The sequence below is a fragment of the Calliopsis andreniformis genome, chromosome 3 (assembly GCF_051401765.1).
Source record: "Calliopsis andreniformis isolate RMS-2024a chromosome 3, iyCalAndr_principal, whole genome shotgun sequence".
Classification (NCBI taxonomy): domain Eukaryota; kingdom Metazoa; phylum Arthropoda; class Insecta; order Hymenoptera; family Andrenidae; genus Calliopsis; species Calliopsis andreniformis.
In genome coordinates this window covers 1,072,719-1,094,505 of record NC_135064.1, presented here as the reverse complement: position 1 = coordinate 1,094,505, position 21,787 = coordinate 1,072,719, and the positions used below count along the sequence as shown (strand labels likewise).

The 21,787-nt window shown below is 28.9% G+C and overlaps 3 protein-coding genes across 6 annotated transcripts; 1 reads left to right on the top strand and 2 right to left on the bottom strand.

Moving 5' to 3' along the window:
* Window positions 1–106: 106 nt before the first annotated feature.
* Edem1 (ER degradation-enhancing alpha-mannosidase-like protein 2) lies at window positions 107–2,535 on the bottom strand. The gene has a single exon (XM_076375625.1). The coding sequence runs from the start codon at window positions 2,199–2,201 to the stop codon at window positions 129–131; it is 2,073 nt and encodes a 690-aa protein (XP_076231740.1). The 5' UTR covers window positions 2,202–2,535; the 3' UTR covers window positions 107–128.
* A 2,537-nt stretch (window positions 2,536–5,072) lies between these two features.
* Rs1 (Dead-box helicase Rs1) lies at window positions 5,073–10,372 on the top strand. Its single transcript, XM_076374929.1, has 13 exons — window positions 5,073–5,450; window positions 5,518–5,694; window positions 6,193–6,280; window positions 6,353–6,495; window positions 6,571–6,876; window positions 6,954–7,081; window positions 7,325–7,522; window positions 7,603–7,747; window positions 7,981–8,162; window positions 8,229–8,560; window positions 8,645–8,893; window positions 8,970–9,051; window positions 9,751–10,372. The coding sequence occupies exons 1-13, from the start codon at window positions 5,364–5,366 to the stop codon at window positions 9,839–9,841; spliced, it is 2,208 nt and encodes a 735-aa protein (XP_076231044.1). The 5' UTR covers window positions 5,073–5,363; the 3' UTR covers window positions 9,842–10,372.
* A 1,049-nt stretch (window positions 10,373–11,421) lies between these two features.
* Pds5 (cohesin associated factor B pds5) lies at window positions 11,422–20,313 on the bottom strand. 4 transcript variants are annotated; one of them, XM_076375086.1, is made up of 17 exons: window positions 20,105–20,313; window positions 17,571–17,725; window positions 17,260–17,454; window positions 16,866–17,056; window positions 16,573–16,780; window positions 15,967–16,473; window positions 15,553–15,851; window positions 14,983–15,325; window positions 14,794–14,898; window positions 14,281–14,700; window positions 13,843–14,205; window positions 13,487–13,733; window positions 13,132–13,379; window positions 12,741–13,037; window positions 12,546–12,581; window positions 12,383–12,433; window positions 11,422–12,323 (listed from the first exon to the last, which is right to left on the bottom strand). In XM_076375086.1, the coding sequence occupies exons 2-17, from the start codon at window positions 17,649–17,651 to the stop codon at window positions 12,267–12,269; spliced, it is 3,648 nt and encodes a 1,215-aa protein (XP_076231201.1). In that variant the 5' UTR covers window positions 17,652–17,725; window positions 20,105–20,313; the 3' UTR covers window positions 11,422–12,266. The 4 variants fall into 4 exon arrangements, with proteins under 4 accessions (XP_076231201.1, XP_076231202.1, XP_076231203.1 ...); XM_076375087.1 differs by having other exon boundaries at window positions 13,502–13,733; XM_076375088.1 differs by lacking the exon at window positions 12,546–12,581.
* Between the last annotated feature and the right edge of the window lie 1,474 nt (window positions 20,314–21,787).

Genomic DNA, 21,787 nt, shown 5'->3' with positions numbered 1-21,787 from the left:
TATTTATACTTTATCATATTTATGTATGATTGAGAATGGAGTTTGCATTATTCAAATAAATAATAAAAATAGAAAGAATAGAAAATAATCAACACATTGTTTTTAATATATATTTTTTGCAAACAACATTAAAAGAATTCTCCTATAATCGATATACGTTGTAGGAATGATTGAGATTGACAAGACAGAATTGGATAATTTAATCTTGCAGAAACATTTGTAGGATATAAATTTCCTTTTCTAATATTCTCTAATAATTTTTGAGGCTCAAACCTTGTTATTTTCGTAATACTTTGTTTAGTGAACATTTCTGTATTATTTTTTATAGAAGTAGAATAATGTCCATCCAATGTAGAAGGTATTTCAAAAGTGTCAATATTTTCACTATCATCAACTTTATAAATTACTGATGGAGGTGCAACAATTTGTACTTTTAAAGATTCAGGATCCGGGTCTTTCATCTTTAATTCATCTTTACTTTCAGCTATTATAACTTCATCAGTTTTATCCTTTGCAGAGGGAATAGGCATAACTGAATTTTTAAGACTGGTGCTTTCTATATTATCGGTAAAAGTATGTCGTATTTCAGATAATTTTATAATTTCAATTGGCTGCTTATCATTATCATTGTACTTCATGTCTTCTGGATAATATGTATCATCCTCTATATTCTCTATTTCCTTTTGATCATTTACAGGGACAAATTTCCATAATGTTGCTTTTTGATCTGCAAAAAAATTCTGTCTTTGATGACAACAGTATAATGCTCCAGGATCTATAGGGTGTGCCTCTGTATTGAAAATATATCCCCCTGCATCAACAATACATTCACCCCAACCAGTTTTAATAACTTCGCCTTGTTGACCAGAATTATGAATAAAGTTATCAGGATCAAATAGAAGATATAGATATTTAGTTGTTTCTGCTAGGAAAAAGGATTCCATTCTATCAGCTTTTCGATGATCTCTAACATCATTAATAGTTGCATAGCCACAAGTAGTTTTAGCGCTATGTTGTAGACTTCTTAATATGTCTACTCCTACTTGTAACAGATATGGATCTCCAGTTGCTCTATATAAATACATAACTGACTCTACAAGTTCTGGTCTCAATGGGTAGCCTTCTCTATTAGTGCCTGCTTCTGCTTGTGGAATGTTATAAAATTCAGGTGTAAATCCAAACTGCTTCCAAACACGATGATAATTATGCAATGATTTCATAGCATCTCCAATTTCACCAAACAGACTCAGTACTCCAGGCCAATAAGCATCCAATGATTGAAATACTGGTAAAGTTACTTGGCCTTTTGTCATAGAAACCCATAAATGCCAGTCTTCTCTACGGATATATTTTTCAATGGCAGCCTTATGTTCATGAAAAATTGTTGCCAATAGTGGATCTTGAAATAATAATGTTCCCTTCGCTAAATATTCAAAGTAGGAATCAACACCGGCACCAATTCCAGAATCTTGAGCTGTCCAGTGCCCTGTTAATACATCTACGTGGTTACCAACTAATCCAATACTTGATCTATAATAATGTAATGCTTTGATAGCGTTCATGGCTACTTCCTCATACAATGGATCTCCAGTTAATCTGGACAAAGTTCCAAATTCCAATAAGAATGTACCTATGCCAGCAGTACATGTAATGCTTGTTTCACCTTTGGGTACGCCATATTTTAAGTTAACTGTACCGTATGGCATTCCCGTTGGAGTATCAAAAGCAGCAATTAATCGTTTTGCCATATCTTCTGCAAGCCGTAACAGTGGACCATTACATGGCCAACCTGGTTCCAAAGTAACACCTGCCTTACGTGATAAAAGATGAGCACTGAGCAATCCTCCAACTACTCGTATGTTAGTTTCAAATACAGATACATTTATATTTGCTTCAAAATTCGCTCTGGCACTTATAATTTCAGCTACGCGGCGAAATTCAGAAAAGTTACCCATCACAGCGAGAGTATCTAAAGCATCGATAAGTGTCAGCGAAAAGCTACCCCATGTGTCAAATCCATCGCAACTCAACGAACGTAACTCATCGTAAGGGTAAGCGTACATTAAGTAACTTGAGTAAGCATGATCAAACATAGATCGCACCTCCTCTCTTAAAGTAATTAAATCCTTCTTCTTGTATTCATGTAGCCCATTTATTAAACATAAAAGACCGAAAAATAACCCTATACTGAGTATAGACATTCCAATGAATATCTCGTAAATATATTTTTACTACCTTCAATCACTTAATAATCCTATTAATCGTATCATAAATGCATCGTGAAAGACAATGTTACTCATGTGTGTATACTATGTCACTTGTTCTGATGAATGCAATGATATACACGATACACGATATGCGGCATGAATGATGCATGCACGTTACGTGAATTTGCACATGTCGCTCGATGTGTGCAAGATCATCTGTTACACTCCTATGAAACAATAATGTGCGAGAATATATGTATATACGAGGTGTCCAAGCTGAAGTAAACCACCTAAATATCTCCTATTTTTAGCCATCCCATAAACTTGAAGAACGGTGCATTTTGCTACGGGTTTGAAAAGACAGAAGAGGAAATTAGAACTAGGGTATCAGCCATCTTATGCCGCGCCATTTGTGGCGCACTCTATAAGCAAGTGTAATTACTAGTAAAGCGACTTTTTGGAGTCGTGGCGTTCTGTTGGGTTGGGTCTGTGCATTTAAATCTGCTTATAAAAAATTGTTAATACATATTGAAGTCAAGAGCATAGATACAGGAAACTGCACAATTTTTAATATATTCCAATTCTATATTATGGTTTAGCAAAATCTCACAAAACTATTAACATTTCAATAACAGAGTATATTAATACAAATAATTTAGACAATATTTACAAAAAATATCAGGAAATAAATGGACTAAATAATATAATAAATGTTCATTCATGTGCCATATCAAACGTGAATTCTCATGCATTTTCTTTATTTTCTGACCGAATTATTATATATGTCATCGAATGGGTAATGAAAAAATTATGCACAAAAATACAGTGTACAGAATGTATAAGTAGTTTAAAAAGAGGTGTATGCGAGAAAATAATTAAATTTTTTCTTGTTCAAAATAATATAAATAATTTTAATTATATGTGTAATATGGTACTAAGAGGAGAATTAGAAATTAATAATTTATTTTTAAGTTTAATAGAACATATGAATGATCAAAGTGAATTACAGAACTATAGGATCCATTTGATAAAATGCATTCTTGAAAATTACATAAAAGTTAAAATACATTATATTTGTAAGGAAAATTCAAAATATGTAAATAGTAAAAGAGAGCAATAAATTAGACAATTAATAAATTAATTCTATTTTCTGGTTGCTGAATACATTGTTTCTTTATTGACCCTACATATGAGGCATTTCGCATAAGAAGTGTAAAATCGTAGTGATTAATAATAAAAGATAGTATAAGAATGTTTCTCAAACCGTGGCTTCTGTGAGTTTGTTCTTATTAGACCCAATGTCTTGTACGAAAACTTTAATCTTTTTAAAGTATTCGAAAAATGTTATAACATATTCTTAATAATAAAATTTCACAATGACTAAACTATTGTGAATTTCGAAGAAGTAAAACAGGTGCAATTAAGGACAGCAAATGTGCAATTTTGCTGTGCAGTCAGATATACGAAAAAAGCAGTATTTTAAAACATATAGGTGTGTTTTCATGTCTTAAATCTGGACTTTCGTTTTTAATTTTTTTTTTTTTTTGGAAAAGCTGTGAACGTCCAATTAAAAAAAAAAGGTATTTCGAAGGGTGCCATTAAAGAGGAATAGGCTAGTATTTTTTTTCGAAGTTCGTACTTCTGCAGGTTGGGGTAGGGGTGGTGGGTTAGCTTCAGATTGTGCAGCTAATAGTGTAAAGATGTGAAAGTAGCTACAGAAGCTATGATGTATAATCATAAATGTAGCTACGTAAATACGGTTTGGCATAGAAGAATTTGTCGTTTAAAATTTCCACAGTCTGCAATCTATATCAAAGACTGTAATGAAATTAAAGTGTGTAAAATTAAAGAAGTTATCATTTTCGTTATTGTAAATGTAATTGAACGAGAATAATATTTGTCATCAAACTTTTGTTACAATCTGTAAATTACTCTCATGTTGTAAAAATTATAAACGAATTTTTATTACAAGTTCGCCAGTACGTTTAGATCTTTCCACCTTATTGAGGTATAAAGTCTGTGTTTCAATAATATAGATGCATAGTTGTAAAAGTGCAGTTCTTAACAGCAAACACTATATCTAATATTTTTTATCATTGCAGTATATGTGTATAATTTATAATGTAAGGTACGTGCATGTATATACATTCAAGTCAGTTAATATTTAATATTTCACACTTTCTTCTCATGACTTATGTTTTAATTACAGGATATGACTTGCAGGTGTATATAAGTCACGGTTTATAATTCAATAGAATTATAAATACACAGTTTACTCTTGCAAGCCTCATCTACTACCAACATATAATAGCATTGGAAGTGTGTAATTTAATATTTCACACTTTTTTCAATATTCTTATTTGCAGGCTGTGGATTGCAGGTATAAGCCAAGGTTTTCTGTACATTCAGTCAAAAATATAGTTTATACCTGTGTGTCTCAACGACTATTATATGTACCTCAATGTACATATAATAGCTGTCCTTTAAATGAACAAAGTGTTATAAAATTTAATTTTTGATTATAATTCATATATGTTTATGTGTAAAGCAAAGTTCTGAAATAATATATGTGTAATTATATCAATTATATTTTTACTATCCATGTGACTATTTATATTATATTGTAATAATATCATTTAATACTACAATTTTTCCAAAGTTTTGGACATATTTATAATTATATGTGTAAAATAAAAATGCCAAAAGTAATTATTAAATGAAATAAAATTATTAAAATGATACATATCTCCCTAATACAGTGTATATACGGTAATATACACTTTTTAAATATTTATTTCTGGTATAATCTTTAATTAGAGTATTATTTGTTAACAAACTATTAGAAAATAATTGCCTAATATGATATTACCACAGAGGTTGTAATACCTATTGTACTCGAAATATTCCTGTTTTACCTACTGCCCCATATAGACAGTGACGGAAATATATTTCTTTAGAGAACTGGCAACGCTGTCCCTATGGTATGTACGAGCTATATGGATTTCGGGGACACAAACTTCAAAAGTTCCGACAGAAGTTCGCCTCTGTAAGAATGTTCTGTGGTTAAATTGGACACCCTGTACATACATACATTCTACCACGTGCTTTTAAACATTTGGAATTTAATGTAGTTTAGTTGAAAGTTTGTAATGAAAGATGGACAGTAATTTTGACTTAATAAAAACTATCGAAGACGATCAAGAAGTACCGAATTATTCTGAAAATTCTGACGTGGAAGACGACGTAAGATATATAAATTATAGTATATTACATATATTTTCAATCACATTAATAATTTGGTTTATACTAGTTTCAACCACGAAAGCAAAAAAAGAAAGAAAACAAGGACTTTGATAGCAATTTCCAATTTGTAAATGACGCATCTGAATATAACAAAGACACATGGAATGATTTAAGTAAATATATTAAGCGAAAAGCGAAAACGAAACTCGACGATAAAATTAAAAGGTTTAGAGCTGAAAATGAAGTATGTACAAATATTATTAGCATAATTAGTTATTTTCTATATTGAAGAGGTTACCATACAATGTTTCATATGTAAGCAATATATAGGGTGTCCCAGAATGCTGTTGTAGTACAATTTGGAAAGTGATGATTCTGTTGGAAAAAATAAGTTGAAAATATGAAATACAATTTTTTGGTATCATGCTTTGCTCCTAAGAAAATTTATTGAATGTAAGTGAACTGTATAGAGTCTTCTAACTAGAAGTGTAGCGTACAATTTGAACAGCGGCACTGTGCCTATAATACAGAAAAGGCATTACCTTTATATATATTGAATGCTTATAATTGTATTGTAATGTACATATACTTATAATTCAAAGTTATTTCTTTAAAAGCAAAGCTTAAGGTTACAATATATTATTTTCTGTTTTCAACTTATTCTTTCATGTAGAATTGCTACTCTTCTGCTTGTTCCACCTACTCTAGGATGCCTTACACAAATTCACATTCCTTTTTTCAGAATACAATCAATGATTCTATTGAAGATTTATCCGAAGTTAAAAAAGAGGATGATGAAATTTCTTTATCAGAAGATGAACTTAAGAAGGGTAAGGATAATAGAGTTTCTTTGATTGTACAATTCTAGTTTCAAGTAACTGTAAATACATGTTTTGTTGTAGATATATTTAAGACAAGAGAAAAAAAACATACAAAGAAAAAAACAGTTAAAGATAATGAAGAATCAATTGATTTTGAAGAGTACTCAAACTCTGAACCATATGCAACATTTTATCAAATGAATTTGTCACGTCCTTTGTTAAAGGTATCATTGCATTATATGTATATTTTCAGAGTCTTGTAACCTCACTTCATATTTTATTATGATTGTTTGTTAAAGGCTATAACAGTTATGAGTTTTGTACATCCAACACCTATTCAAGCTGCTACAATTCCTGTTGCTTTAATGGGTCGTGATATATGTGGCTGTGCTGCTACAGGTACTGGTAAAACTGCAGCTTATATGCTTCCAACTCTAGAAAGATTACTGTACAGACCATTAGATGGTCCTGCTATTTCTCGAGTTCTTGTACTTGTACCAACAAGAGAACTTGGTGTTCAAGTGTATCAAGTTACAAAGCAATTAGCTCAGTTTACAACAATAGAAGTAGGATTATCTGTTGGTGGTTTAGATCTGAAAGTCCAAGTATGTAATAATGTTGTGATTAATTTAAGCTTGAAATATCTGTCAAACGTTAATATATTTCTTTATTATTTAATTAGGAAAATGTATTAAGAAAGAATCCAGATATTGTAATCGCTACACCTGGAAGATTAATTGATCATATAAAAAATACACCTACATTTTCATTAGATACCATTGAAATACTAATTTTAGATGAAGCAGATAGGTAAATTAGAGCAAAATATTTAGCTTGTACTGTATATAGCTGATAAGTTGGAAGTTGGGATAGTATTTATATAATGACCCAAGACATATAGAGGGCTCCACTCTATGATTGTGGTCCTGTAGACTGACTTATTTTATTAAAATTAATTTATTAAAATTAGATTCTAGCCTGCCAACTTACCCATTGTATACAGTACTTTCATTGTATATGAAATTTTTAAAATATCCATGAATTTTATTCAAGGATGCTGGATGAGTACTTTGCAGAACAAATGAAATATATAGTAAGTCAATGTTCAAGAAGTAGACAGACAATGTTATTCTCAGCTACCATGACCGAAGAAGTAAAAGAATTAGCTGCTGTATCATTAGATAAGCCTGTCAAAGTATTTGTGGATAGTAATCAGGACGTTGCCTTTAATTTGCGCCAGGAATTTATTCGGTGAGTAAGGAAGTTATTACTATATTTTACACAATGTGTAATTTAATCAGTATTTAAATATATTCCATATTTTAATATAGAATACGAAAAGAAAGAGAAGGAGACCGTGAAGCTATTTTGGCTGCTTTAATTTGCAGAACTTTTCATGATCATGTCATTGTTTTTGTTCAAACAAAGAGACAAGCTCACAAGCTTCATATTCTATTGGGATTGTTAGGTGTGAAGGTATTTGAACTATTACTTGTTTGATAAAAACTTATTTAAACAACATTGACAAGGTTTCATACAGTATTATAAAAACTAATTACCTAAAATTTCCTTTTTAAGAAAATCAAGTTTGAAGATTAAAAATTAACTAAAATTTTTAAATAATAGTTTAATATAAAATTTTTAGTGATAATCTGGTAACCTTTACAATATTTTTAAATTATATATTTAGAAAGAATTTTATTTCATAGGTCGGAGAACTTCACGGTAATCTTACACAACCACAACGTTTAGAAAATTTAAAAAAGTTCAAAGATGAAGAAATAGATGTTTTGTTGGCAACAGATGTTGCTGCACGAGGTTTAGACATCAGTGGTGTAAAAACTGTAATTAATTTTGTTATGCCAGCTACTATGCAACATTATATTCACAGGTATTAGTACTTTAAGTCTGTATGTCTATTATGAGACAAATATTCATTTCATTTTATTTTCATTAGAGTTGGAAGAACCGCCAGAGCTGGTCGTGTTGGTGTATCAGTTTCATTGGCTGGTGAACAAGAACGTTCTTTAGTGAAAGAAATTATTAAAAATGCAAAGAATCCAGTAAAAAATCGGATAATACCGCCCGACATAATAGAAAAATATAACAAAAAATTACAAATTCTCGAACCTGATGTGGAAAAGATATTGGAAGAAGAAAAACAAGAAAGAGAGTTAGCCAAATTAGAAAATCAAGTAAACCGAGCTGAAAATCTTCTTCAAGACGAAAATGCTAAAAGCGTGCAAAGAAGTTGGTTCCAAACTCATAAAGAAAGAAAAGAAGAGAAAGGTTTTTTGTTTATAACATGATACAATCTACATTCTTGTTAAATTTACAGGTTTTCATTGAAATAATTTCAATTATTATTTATAGAGAAACTTTTGCTAACAGAAAAGCAATCGAAAAATAAAGAAAAGAAAAAGAAGAGAGAACCTCTAAATATAGTTCAAGAGAAGAAACAGAAAATATCCAGAGAACCTAAAAGAGAAACTGCGGAAGATAGAACAAAAAGGGAATTAGAAAAGATTGCAGCGTATCAAGCAAGATTAGCTAAAAAGATAAATAAACAAACGAAAATTCGGACAGTTATGGAGGATAATAGATCTACAATTAGTAAAGGAGGTACATCATGCCAAATGATTACTTTTAATTTCAGATCATCAATGTTGCTTTTTCTAAAATATGTATTACATTTTAGTACCAGTAAAACGGTCTAAATCTTCATTTGTTGCTGATTTAACGGATACGAGTAAAAAATCTGTGAAGAAAATGCGTTATGAGTAAGTATATTCTATTATTGTAATATACAGGATATCCTACGTAACTGTCGTCACAAAATCTTAGAACTCTTTAAACAAAAAATTATGCAAAACAAAAATTGTGCTACATTTTAGTTTGCATAACTTTTATGAATCAGAATTTTTATATCTGCATCTTTTCTGCAGAGAAATCGTAACTTTTATTTTTGAAATTGATTTTTAATGCTTTTCAATTGTTTTTTATTGAAGCAAACTATAACCAGTTCAGCGACAATAAACATATTACAAAAAAAAACAGTATATAAAAAGCAATGTAACTTGTATTTATAAAAAAAAAATATTATTATCATTATTTGAACATGAACCCATTATAATTGATAATTTACTGTAATGTTATACAACTTCTTGTACGCTTTTTTTTGTAATGTTTATAATTGTTGAATTAGGTATGATCTATTTTAATAATAAATACTTTAAAAATATGGTTTCGTTTAAGAAACAAGATTTCATATTCGTAATACCTCTGAAAATATGTAGACAAACAATTTTTATTTATAAAAATTATATAGAATAAAATATAGCACGTTTGTTTAACACAGCCTTTTATAATTTATAGGAAATTTTGGAATTTCATTGCGACAGTTACGTGGAACATTCTATATATCTGTGAAAAAGTATTAAATATTATATTATTACATGTATAAATGATTTTAATTTTAGGGCAAATACTAAAAAGAATCAAAGTAAAAGGAAAAGAGCAAATAATTTTAACATAGGAAGGGACAATAGAAATGCTTTTAGGAAACGTTAAAACGAATTTTTCTATCTGTAACTATATCTTATTAAACACATACCATTTTATTTAATTTGTTTTATTATAGAACCATTACAATGCGTCACTTACGTCTCACAGATTGACAGATGTATAGCACTGATTAATTGGTTTTTCCTCAGAATATGTATACTTCGTCATAGTCTATAACCTGTTTGAGAAAATTGCAGTACTATGCACTTGAATATTCACAGAAACAGATAGTATCAAAATATTGTAAAATACAATGTCGTATATTGCAAAGTATTTAAAATTTGTGAATTATTTTGCGAAATGTTTTACATGAGACTTATTTAATGTGAAATAGTAACAATGCATTTATATAGTATTCTATGAAAGAATGTAACAGAAATCACGGAATTAAGTTTCACAATTGTTAAAAAGAATAAAAAAATCGAAGAAATTGCATTGTACTGTAATTTTTGAGAAGAGGTAATAGGTATATTTTTATCCTATATTGTTTATATAATAGAATCAAACATTCATCACCATTCACAGCCTCATACACAATTCCCATTCATCGTTAGGTTTAATACAGTTCAGTACTTAATACTAATAATTCTAATGTTGAAAAAGGAAATTTTATAAAACCTAGGCCCATATTAAATTATTCAAATTTGTACCCATTTCTTTCCCGACATTACTTAATAGCAAATTTGTATATTAAATTGAACTAATGAAATTTTATTGAAATATCAAGTAAATGGTCCATGTATAACTTTTGTAAAACTATAAGAATATCCTGTAAACAGAATAAGCTGTAAACTTATATTTACTGAAGGATTCTACCAACATTATTTTTTCATTATCGTTATATTAATTAAATGAAACTACTACATTGGGAATAATTTTCGTCGATATAATGAATTTAAAATAAATAATGATATAAATATATCATATACATGTATATAAAATTATTGTTAATAAATATTTATAAATAGAATGTGACATACTTATAAAATACATAATGAAAACATCAAGTTTCATTTTCATTCTTTTTAATTAAAAATATGTACGTGTAGAATGATTAATGATACTACAGCTGATCTCGAGAACGATACCTTATTAACTACAGGAAAGTTTTTGGGTACAAATTTGAAAAGAATTAATACGAAAGTAGTTTATGATACATATACAATAATGACAGTGATAGAGCAATAACTGTGACGTACAAAGGTGATAAACTTTTTCTTCAATTGATTATCGTATCCATGATGCATTTTGTTACTTTTACATAACAAAATTTGACAAATTATTTCTCATATCGATGCGCACTATTTATTGGAGATGTATTTATATGCATACGTGTATGTATTGTTGAAAAATTGAAATAAATTAATAATTAACGGTCGTGCGCTGACCAAATTTCAAATATTTAAATTAATTTTAGAATTAAAATATAAACGAATCATTTTACGAGACAGTGTGCCTAGAAAAGTGTAATTATCGAAGCTATATGATCTCAATGGAATAATAATAATAATAATAATAATAATAATAATAATAATAATAATAATAATAATTATAAAATAATAATTATTATAATAATAATGATCAAATCAAATTAATAGAAACAAATAACTTTGGATCACAAAGCCAATTGACATACAACTTTTGCCTAGAATACTATGTTTACAGAAATCCAACAACGTCATGTTGTTCTCTTCTGCGTATAAAAGGTTCAATATGTTTCGTCTATTCTCACATATTTTTTTTTTTAACAAAACAGTTTTAGTTTTTAACTTAAAATAGTTACATTCGTTAATATTTTATATATGGATTGTACTATTCAGAAAAAGTACGTTACAAAATTTGTTTAAAATACAATTTAAGCTATTTATCTGGGAAGAAAAATGCGCATGAAATAGCATAAATGTATGTATTCATTGGTGCAAAAGTGAACAATACAACAATTGTCAGGTATTTCGCAAAGGAAAAAAGACCTTCAATTGAGAAACTTTTCCAAGATTTCTATAAAAAATTCGTTATACATTCATAAATTGTGAAGGAATAATATTTTCATACCATTGAATGTGTTATCGTTTTTGTTAATACAAAAAAAAAAAAAAAAAAAGTACGACTTTACATTTCCTTTCATGATTAATATAAATAAACTTTCCAATAGTATCAAAGAATTCATTTTTAATTTGCTGCAACTCCACAAAATTTTTTAAGTCGTAAGCCTACACGTATTAATTATCTCACATTAATGTATAATTATCTTAACACCTTACGGTCTAGACATACGCGAACGACAGGTTTATTAATTGTTGTACATAACCAAAATATTCTGTTTTCTAATTTGTAAAGTATTTTTAGATTCTTTAATTCTTATGATCATCACGTTCCTTAAGTCTTTCCCCTATTTCTAAAACATCCCCGTGGTTACAGTTCATTCATTTAATTATTTATTTACTTTATCCGATTCCCTTAATGCCCTCTTTGCTGGTGGTTCTTCGATCTGAAAAATTATTTTTTTGTACTATGCATCGAATTAATTCATAAACTTTATTTAAGTACCTCTTCTTCTAAACCGGGTAACTGAATCCTAGTTTCTGATGCTTCTGCTGGCTGTAAACAGATGAAACATATAAACAATAATTGGCTATTACAAATTAGCATGAAATATGCATTGAATAATACACAAGTACTATCTTCTTAATAAAGTTTCAAACAATTTTACCTGAGCATCAATACATTCCACTTCTCCAATTTGCAGCTTGAAATAATGGCATACATAGTCAAAACGTTTTAACGCTATTATTTACTAATTATTGACTATTTGCAAATATAATGATGAAAAAACTAATGTTTTACAACTACTTTGTCCCCAAATTATGAAACATAAGTGAATTATAAGTAGGATTATTTATCTTACCCTTGCATCAGTTTCATTCGGTCCAATGCCCACTTCCTTTTGTTGTTTAGATTTGGTTCTACGCTGTGGTCTTTCACTAACAGAATGTGTACTGTGAAGTGATCCTTTTCCTTTAGGACTCGACATATTTATCTGCATTTCAGTAGGCAAATAATTCCTAGTATTTGCTAGCAGTTCATCTGCACGTTTGAAATACATAGTGGGAATTCGTGTCTCGCTGGGGAATTCTTTCATATCGAAATTTGTCGTCTTAGTGTATATCACATTCATAGCTAAATCACAAACTGCCCATAGTTTCTAGACATAAGGGGATAAAAGCAATATAAATTATTTTTATCTATACTTGTATATAAAATATTTATATTAATAGGACATGAGTTAAGGCAATTACATAGTTTATATTGTTATCCTCTGGTTTCAAAGCATCTTTGTGACTCTTCATTCGTTCTATAAGATTTTTATAAAAGCCATAGCAATAATACTCGTTCTTTGTTATAAGAGGTTCCAATATAAACCATAAACATTGTTGTATAAGTTTCAATTGAGTCACAGACTGATGATTGGTGAATTCAGGATCATGAGCAAGAATAGGTACTGCAAATACTAGCATATAATCAGGTAGAATATGAGGCAGTTGACCTGCAATCAGAATATAGGTCGAATAATAAATATTTTCTGTATCAATAATATATACATTTCTAATGACAAAGAACATAATGCTAAACAATATTTCGATAATGCCTTACTATTTAGTTTCTTACCCATGGCCCGTTCTACAGTACCCAATGACAATGTTTTAACGTAATCCCTTCTTTTATTTATATCCGTTTGCATGTATGTTTTTAAAACACATTTTAATCTTTTGTCTTGTTCCTTGCCAGCAAGAGCATAATAGCCCATAAAATCTAATGGCAAGCATTTATTTGGTATTCCTCGTCCAAGTCCTTTATGTAACTTACTACCAAAAGCCTCTCTGACTTGTGGAACTTCGTCCTATAAGTAAATTTAATTTAAATATAGTCTATATAGCGTATCACTATACAAAAAAATAAGTTATATTAAAGAAAAGCTAATGTAGAACTATAATTCATGACTAACATACCACCATGAGTTGAGATAAATTGTAGAACTGTTCTGCTGTAAATTGATCACCAACACCTTTTTGTTCACATATTTTTAACATTGAACAGCCAGCCTGTAGCCGTAACCAACTCATTTCTGCTTTACTTAAACGACCTTGTTGTAAAAGATCTCCTTTGTTCACTACAAATGCATTCAACATTCTGAATGTCTTCTGTGCAGACAGTACATCAGTCTTCAGTCCTAATAACCAGCGTGCCATACATTTCAACCCTTCTAATCTACAACGCGTTTCTTCAGGTAATTGATCTTCCCTACACCAATCTCCTTCAATGATGTCAGAAGTTTGTTCGCTGCTTTCTTTTACTAATAACTCCTTGACTATCTATAAACGTACAACATTTAAATTACATTCAATTATATAACATGATTATAATTTTCATCTGATAAGAAAACGTACCTTTCTCGATACCATGTTTTTTATTTGTACTTGATACTTTTCTGGTAAATTATAAGCTATATGACCTAATGTAACTATAGATGTTCGATAATATTCTGAAGTTGGTGTAAGAGTATTTTTAATTCTTTCAATAATTTCAGGGAAAATAGTATCATGAATATTAGTCATATTAACAAATAAACACCTGACAGCTTGTTTCGCTTGCTTTGGTGTTCCTGTTTCAGCAAAATTTTTACATATTGGAACCATAAGGTTCATAATATCTGGAGCAACATCACATAAGGGTTTATATTTCCCTAAAAATGTAAAAATCGAAAGAACCAACGGTGCTACCATTTCATCTTCTAGCTCTAAAAGTTGAACAAGTTGCATCAGAATGTCATTATGAAGAAAATGTGGGCCGAATACGAACGAAAGCATCTAAACAGAGGAAAATGATGAATGTACGTTTGAAATAAATTAATATTATATATAGAGTATAAATACATTTATAAAACACAATCATAAACATACCACGAGTAACCTTAATCCTTTTTCACCTGCATTATTCGGGTTGAGCCCAACTTCTTCTATTACATTACCTTGTTTTAAACAGTCTAGTACATATCCAATCAAAACCTATTGATTTATAATCAGTGTAGAAAATATAAATATTATAAACGATCAAATATGTACATGAAATGAGAAAATGTATATAAGTACCCTAATTGCTTCTTCATCAATCATGACGGAGCTAACCCTTTCCAACAACATTTTTATCGTATTATAATACAAATTCGTCATGACAGGTTGGCCTAACTTTTTAAGAACCATACTTATTGTATCTGCACATTCCTTGCAAGAAACATTCGGTTGAATTATTGTTTCCATCCCTTGTAGCAATGCAGGGTCTTTTCTCATGTGAGCGCTAAACTTTTGTAAAAATTCTTGTACTTTCATAGGATCTGGTAGGAAACGAGATATCTGATGAATTTTAGCTACCAGTTCAACCATGGCATCTGGTTTCTTTACAATTTCTAACCACTCAACTACTGCCCTTCTCACACTAAAACATAAATATATAAAAAATAATTGATATGGATTCATATTACATACTTTGTTGTATAAAATACCATAAATAATAAAATTACGACAATTGATATAGATTTTATAATAGGTAAGTAGGTAGGTAAATTATTCGTTTTTACTTTGGATTTGCAAAAAAAGATTTTGTTAAAATTTATAACTCCACTGCTGTGACTTTTTCTTTTAAATAAAGCAAAATACACTTACGCAAGCTGATGTTTTTGCAGCTCTACAAATGCTTTGGATGCATGGTCATCAATTGTTCCTAACAAATGATATAATTTTTTCATCCTTTCACTGGCTGGTAACTGGTAAGGTACTAAACAGGTATTTAATAATCTTTCTACCAGTAGTCTATCCTCCATGCCTGCCATATAATAGCCATGTAATATTTTATCTTTTATCCACGTAACAGCCTTCTTTGTAGCTTGTGGTACATCTGCATCGTTTAAATGTTTTTTGTATATCATTGCCAATCCTGCCATAGCTTCTTTTCTAATTTTAAACTAAAAGTTAAAAAATTTATCAAAACATGTTGAAAATCATGATTCAAAACCGTAATAGAGTAAAAATATACACAAATAATGTAAACAATATATAATATTATGTCTCAGAACATGCCTTTTTATCCAAAGTTCTTTCTTTAACAAATTCTAATAAATCTTCACTGTCCGATACCACTTCAAAATCCCTTCTGGCAGTGGTTACTATGGCCATAACAACCTCATATCTAACACTTTCATCTGCATCATGTTGTCTCAATTTTAAAGTGTCAGTAATATCCTTTCTTAATTCAGGATGGTTCAGTAAAAAATGCATTGAATACTGCACACACTTTATACGAATTGATACACTGATATCATTAAATCTTCCTAAAAATGCTCGCCACAATTGTGTATGTTGAACAGCTAATTGAGATCCCTTTTCAGAAAACATTCTTGCTAATAGTGCTACAGCACCCAATCTTTCAGTTTCAGAGGAAGATTTCAATTTGCATTCTAATTGTGGAAGGACGGACAACAAGACGCTTGGACATATATGATTTAACTCGTAAATTAAATCATATACTTTCTTACAAATTTGTAAGCTTTTCTCTTCTTTGCCCAAAATCAACACATGGTTAAAAAACTATAAATTAAGAAATATAAAACATTTTATACAACTTCTGTCCATTTTGAATAGTATATTTAAAAACAAAAATAAAGATTTATTTTTTATTCTACTTACTGCTTGAATGTATGGTTCAAGTGTATCACTACATTTAATTACTAGTTCTTTTGCAAGCAAATATGCATTTTTCTTTTGTGTTTTGTTTGGTTCTACAATATTCATAAGTATAATGTCTAAAAGTTCATTACTAACAATGTCTGATTCTGTAATAAGTGGACACAGTACATCCAACATGAAGCTTTTGACTTTCCCAGAATGTTCGTCACTGCAATTGCAATAATTATCAAATGATTTTGTATTTGCTATTTTCTTACATAAATTGTACATATCAACTTTGTAATTATACTTACTTTACTATCCTAAACATAAGAGAGAAAAGTGCACAGAAAATTTCTTGACAATCTTCCAATTCAAAGCACATATTAAATGATTTTACATATGCCAAATTTTCTAAAAGGTAAAAGTATCTTTTAAAGGCAGGATCCTTAGGGTCTTTCAAACCAGCCAATTGTTTAATCAGAAATAGAAATATCGTTTTGACCTGTAAAAGTATAATTTTAGTATAGTGGATACAACTTTCAGACTTTATAAATTAAGTTTTAATAAATTGTGATAGAAAAATTATAATATTCTAATGAAATAAATATATATAGGTTTCTGTATTTAAATACGAATAATCTATGTAGATTTCCTTAGGAAAAAAGCACATTGCACAATTGATTAGAGTCAAACCATATTTTATACCTGTTCTGCATCTTTGTATGGTGCTTCAGGGGCATAAACCCTTAAAACGTCAGCAATACAGCAAGCAATTAAGAGTTGCACATCTTTACTCTGATGCATTAGAAAATGTTCTTCTGCTAAATGTAATGCAAGAGGTATGTATTGTTGATACATTCCTTCATCTTGTCCCATTGCTTGTAATGTATGAGCTAATGTCTATTAAACGAATTTGAACATAAATTATTTTCATTTATTTTAATTATTTCCCTTTTTCATTAAAAGTATTGCATGCCAATCTGTAAGAAATATATCTGTTTCTTTAACAAATATACCTTTAATCGTCTTATGAGTTCATCTGGGCCCAAATCTTCTGTAACGGATCTGCACCCTTGCGGGTAAACTATTTCTGACATTGTGCCCACTAAATGGTTCAACCAAATATGAGAAACTTTATGTTCTTAAAATAATCTAGAACACTGTCCAAATTCTGTAATATTACATATTTTGTTATTCGTTATTTTCTATCATTTAAAATATTCTTTTAATATTGCTAATTGCTAAAAAAATGTTAATGAAATAAGACACTTTATACAAAATACATTTTAACTCATGATATAATAAAGAAGAAGTTATTCGTTAGATGAACGAAAAATATGGAACACAATTTTTGCATACAAATTGTTATTCCTAAAAAAATAAATTTTAAAGACTTTTATTACACAAATAATAATTATGTTTTTTCCTTATTCATATTAACAATAGTATAATTCGACCATAATGTACTCTCTTATTTTTAGGCATCATTTTTAATGTCATCATTTCTTTAAATGAAATGAAAAAACTTAAATGACATATATTGTATTTCCATGCTTTTATATAACATTTTTTATTCTTACATTTTACTTTATAAAAGATATTGTCAAATCAATCTTTTAGATTCAAATAAACTTTTATTAATGAAAATACAGACTATATAATGATTCATTTAATTCATTTTCTTTCCTGTAGTTTTTTCCTTTATTTTCTGAGAGAAGTAAAACAAGTTTTTAAAATTAGTATTATGTAAAATATTGCATAATTTACATATAAGACTAGTTGTTTAAATCACATTGATAAAAAACAATACACATAGTTCTATGTAATTAAGATTAAGATATGACAAAGAATGCATGTCAATGCTTCAAAATTAAAATTTGAACAATATAGATTTCCACATTTTAAGGAGTAATAGGAGAGTTCAAATGGAACAAAAAATATTATGACATAATCTTCAATCTACCTCAGTTTTACAATAAAAAAGCGAACATGCTTGAATACATTTTATTGTATCTTCTACTGTGTAATTATTATAAAACTTTAAAAATTCATGATATTAGTAAAGATAAGCTATGTATCTGTACGAGTACTAACTATTCTAGTAAAAACTTGACCTATTAGCTATAGTCACAAGTATATTGTTTGTGAGAGTTTTAAGAGCCCTCTCAAAACATAGTTTGAAATAGGTAGAAAGATGAGGTTACTGATCCAATTCAATTTATTTGTCAGATCTATATGCTACTCTGTTTTCGACCATCATATTATTACCTTAAATGCATTACTGCAAAATAGAGATAAAATATGGAAATATATATTGTTTGCAATCTATATTTAATAAAGAGCTTTTCAAAACATATGTCAATATTATAGACTATTGTGTATAATAAAAAAAGATATGGCTTTAAGAATATTTTGTCAAACTTTGAATGTATTTCCTTCTAAGAACAAAAATAAAAACGGAAAATGATTATGAGACTGATATTTATAGGTTTCAACCTCATTATTAGTTACTTAACTATCAGATTACTGAAATAATTATTTAGAAATTAGGGTCAATCAAATTAGTTTGTACGTAATCTTTATTTTTACAAATAAATGTTTAATCCATATTTGAAACACTGATTTAACTATGTTTCCTTATTAAAAACAAATTTAAATAAACACAAGAATAATCCTTAATCATTTTAAAGGCCAATGTATTATTATTTTAATGCAAGGAAAAATAATATATAGAAAATGTTTATACTTATACTGTATTATCACTGGTGTTAGAAAAATTAACACAAGTAGAAATAATAAACAATAGGTATACGAGTTAGTTGAAATGCAATTACTTATACGTGTACTTAATATGTAATACTTTGAAACAAAACTTTATATACACTGTACTGTATGGGTAGACACATAAGCAAATACAAATACAAATATATTTTAATTCATATGTTTCCTTGTAAAAAATATTTTTCCTTTCAACTACAGAAGCAACATTTTATTCTATATTTTTAAGTATTATGAGGTGTATTCTTGACACAAATATTTGTAATAGTCAAATTTATAATAAATACATGCCACTAAATTAAAAATAATCTGCAACTTACAATAATAAAGTTGAAACACAAATTTTGTAATAAAATAAACATAGAATGAAACAAATGACTAAATGTGAATGTTTATATTTGTATTAGGTTAGTATCTTTCACAACGATATACTATTAAAGTTTTCGTGTATATATCAGAGCAAACAGAAAATGGTAATTACTACATGTGCATCATAAATATTAGTGAAATAACATAAGTGTGACTTAAATTGATTCATTAAAGTATAGAATTACAAGCTGAATAGTATTTACCTTTATTAAAACATACTATTAGCATTCTAAAGCAGATTATCGTCAAACATATCACGTAGGTTATGTCTACTGTTCGTGCACAAATACAAGAAAACGATGTAAACATTATTATTATTTACCACATTCGAGAAGACAAAGTACTCTAAAATATACACCCGTAAGAAAATGTCAATTACTGTATGTATTAAAGGATATATTACCTCGAGATATGCATAGGCACCACAAGGCCTGTGACACTAGGAATATCAATAAAGCAAATATATGCGATGAATACACGGCACTATTCTTGAGTTTTTTCAGTTCACACACTATCACGGTATAATTATTATTAAGTGCAAATGTATCGCCTTCGTCGTAACTTTCTAACTTTTTTGTAAATATTTGGCATGGTAAAACGATCAAAATGTCATCGAAAAACGTAGCGAAACAGTACTCGTAAACGGTTAAGCGTGTCAAAGGACGCGACAGCGCAATCCGATCACTTGAAGTTATCTACATTTAACTATACCGGCAAATACTTCAGACATAAGTGATTAAACATAACACTAACATGAAAATACCACAAACAGATAACGATAAGAACGATTGTTTTATTGGTCAGAATTCTATTGAAAAACATGTTGCATCAATAATAGACAGAATCATTTTACACTATTAAATAAAATACATAACCACCCAATTTTTGCTCCGTAGAGGCGTTATGAAAAACAGCATTTTCATCTACGTATGATACCAGATTCTATGGTACAAGGCAGTCTTCTCTACTTCGAACACGTTTGTTTTCTATCTATATGGTACAAAATTTTGTGACATAGCTCTACAGTGGCACGGGCGCGCTATTCTGTTAGTACTTGATACGTTTGAATTTTCGGCTTTTAATTTAATAAAATTTGTTCAAGTTTTGTTGATTGAATATCGGATATGGGTAAATTTTTAAAAAATCCTATGCGAATTGTTTCATATGTTAAAATTTCTTACGTTACAGTTTCAATGGTTTTGAAAAAGCTGTTTATTATTTACCTGACGACGATAAAGTACATACTAAGATTTTCATCCAGTTTTGTATAATTATACATGGACAAATAATAAATAAGTAGAAATTAGGAGGAAAATGAATTAATTAAAGAAATGGATAAAGAACAAATAGACTATGTTTCTAAAAATCAAAAATAAGAAAGCTACAAATATAAAAATTTATGTTATAGCAGAATGTGTTGCATAGTCTTTTGCAGATAGCATGTCTATATAATGTAAAATATGACCATAATATTTATATGCAAAATTAATGTGTGTAATGGACGTATTTTCATATTCATCTCTTCATATAATAGATTACTTTTTTTTCATATTTTTTATATTAATCATTTTATTTAAAGCCTTCACTCTTTTAACCTCTTTACTTAGAATTCAGAGTTCCGAATACTCGAAATCGGATTTCGAGTCCGAGTTTGAGTTACAATGAGTATTTTAAATACTCGGATATTCGAATAATAAGAGAATGACCCAAAATGACTTAATCTATACTTCCGCATAATTTAGTGCCAAATTATAACAAGCGTAGAGCTGAGATTCCTCATTCCTCAAATCCTGCATATCCCTCAGGAAGTTATCAAAGAATATTCTTTTATAGAGTGGATATATCATAAACTGAGATTGCTCACTCTACGGCAAACGGAAATCCTCCAAACGTAGGAAATCCTCCTATCTTAACACTAACTTACAACTTACAACACTTGTACCAAATAAGTAAGGAAAATTATATTTACTCGTAAAAAATTAGTAAAAACATTATAAATTTGCTGTTTTTGCAACAGCTGAGATACAGAATGAAATACTAAAAGTGGTTTTTAATTTTACTACGACTATCTTCAAGTACATCATAA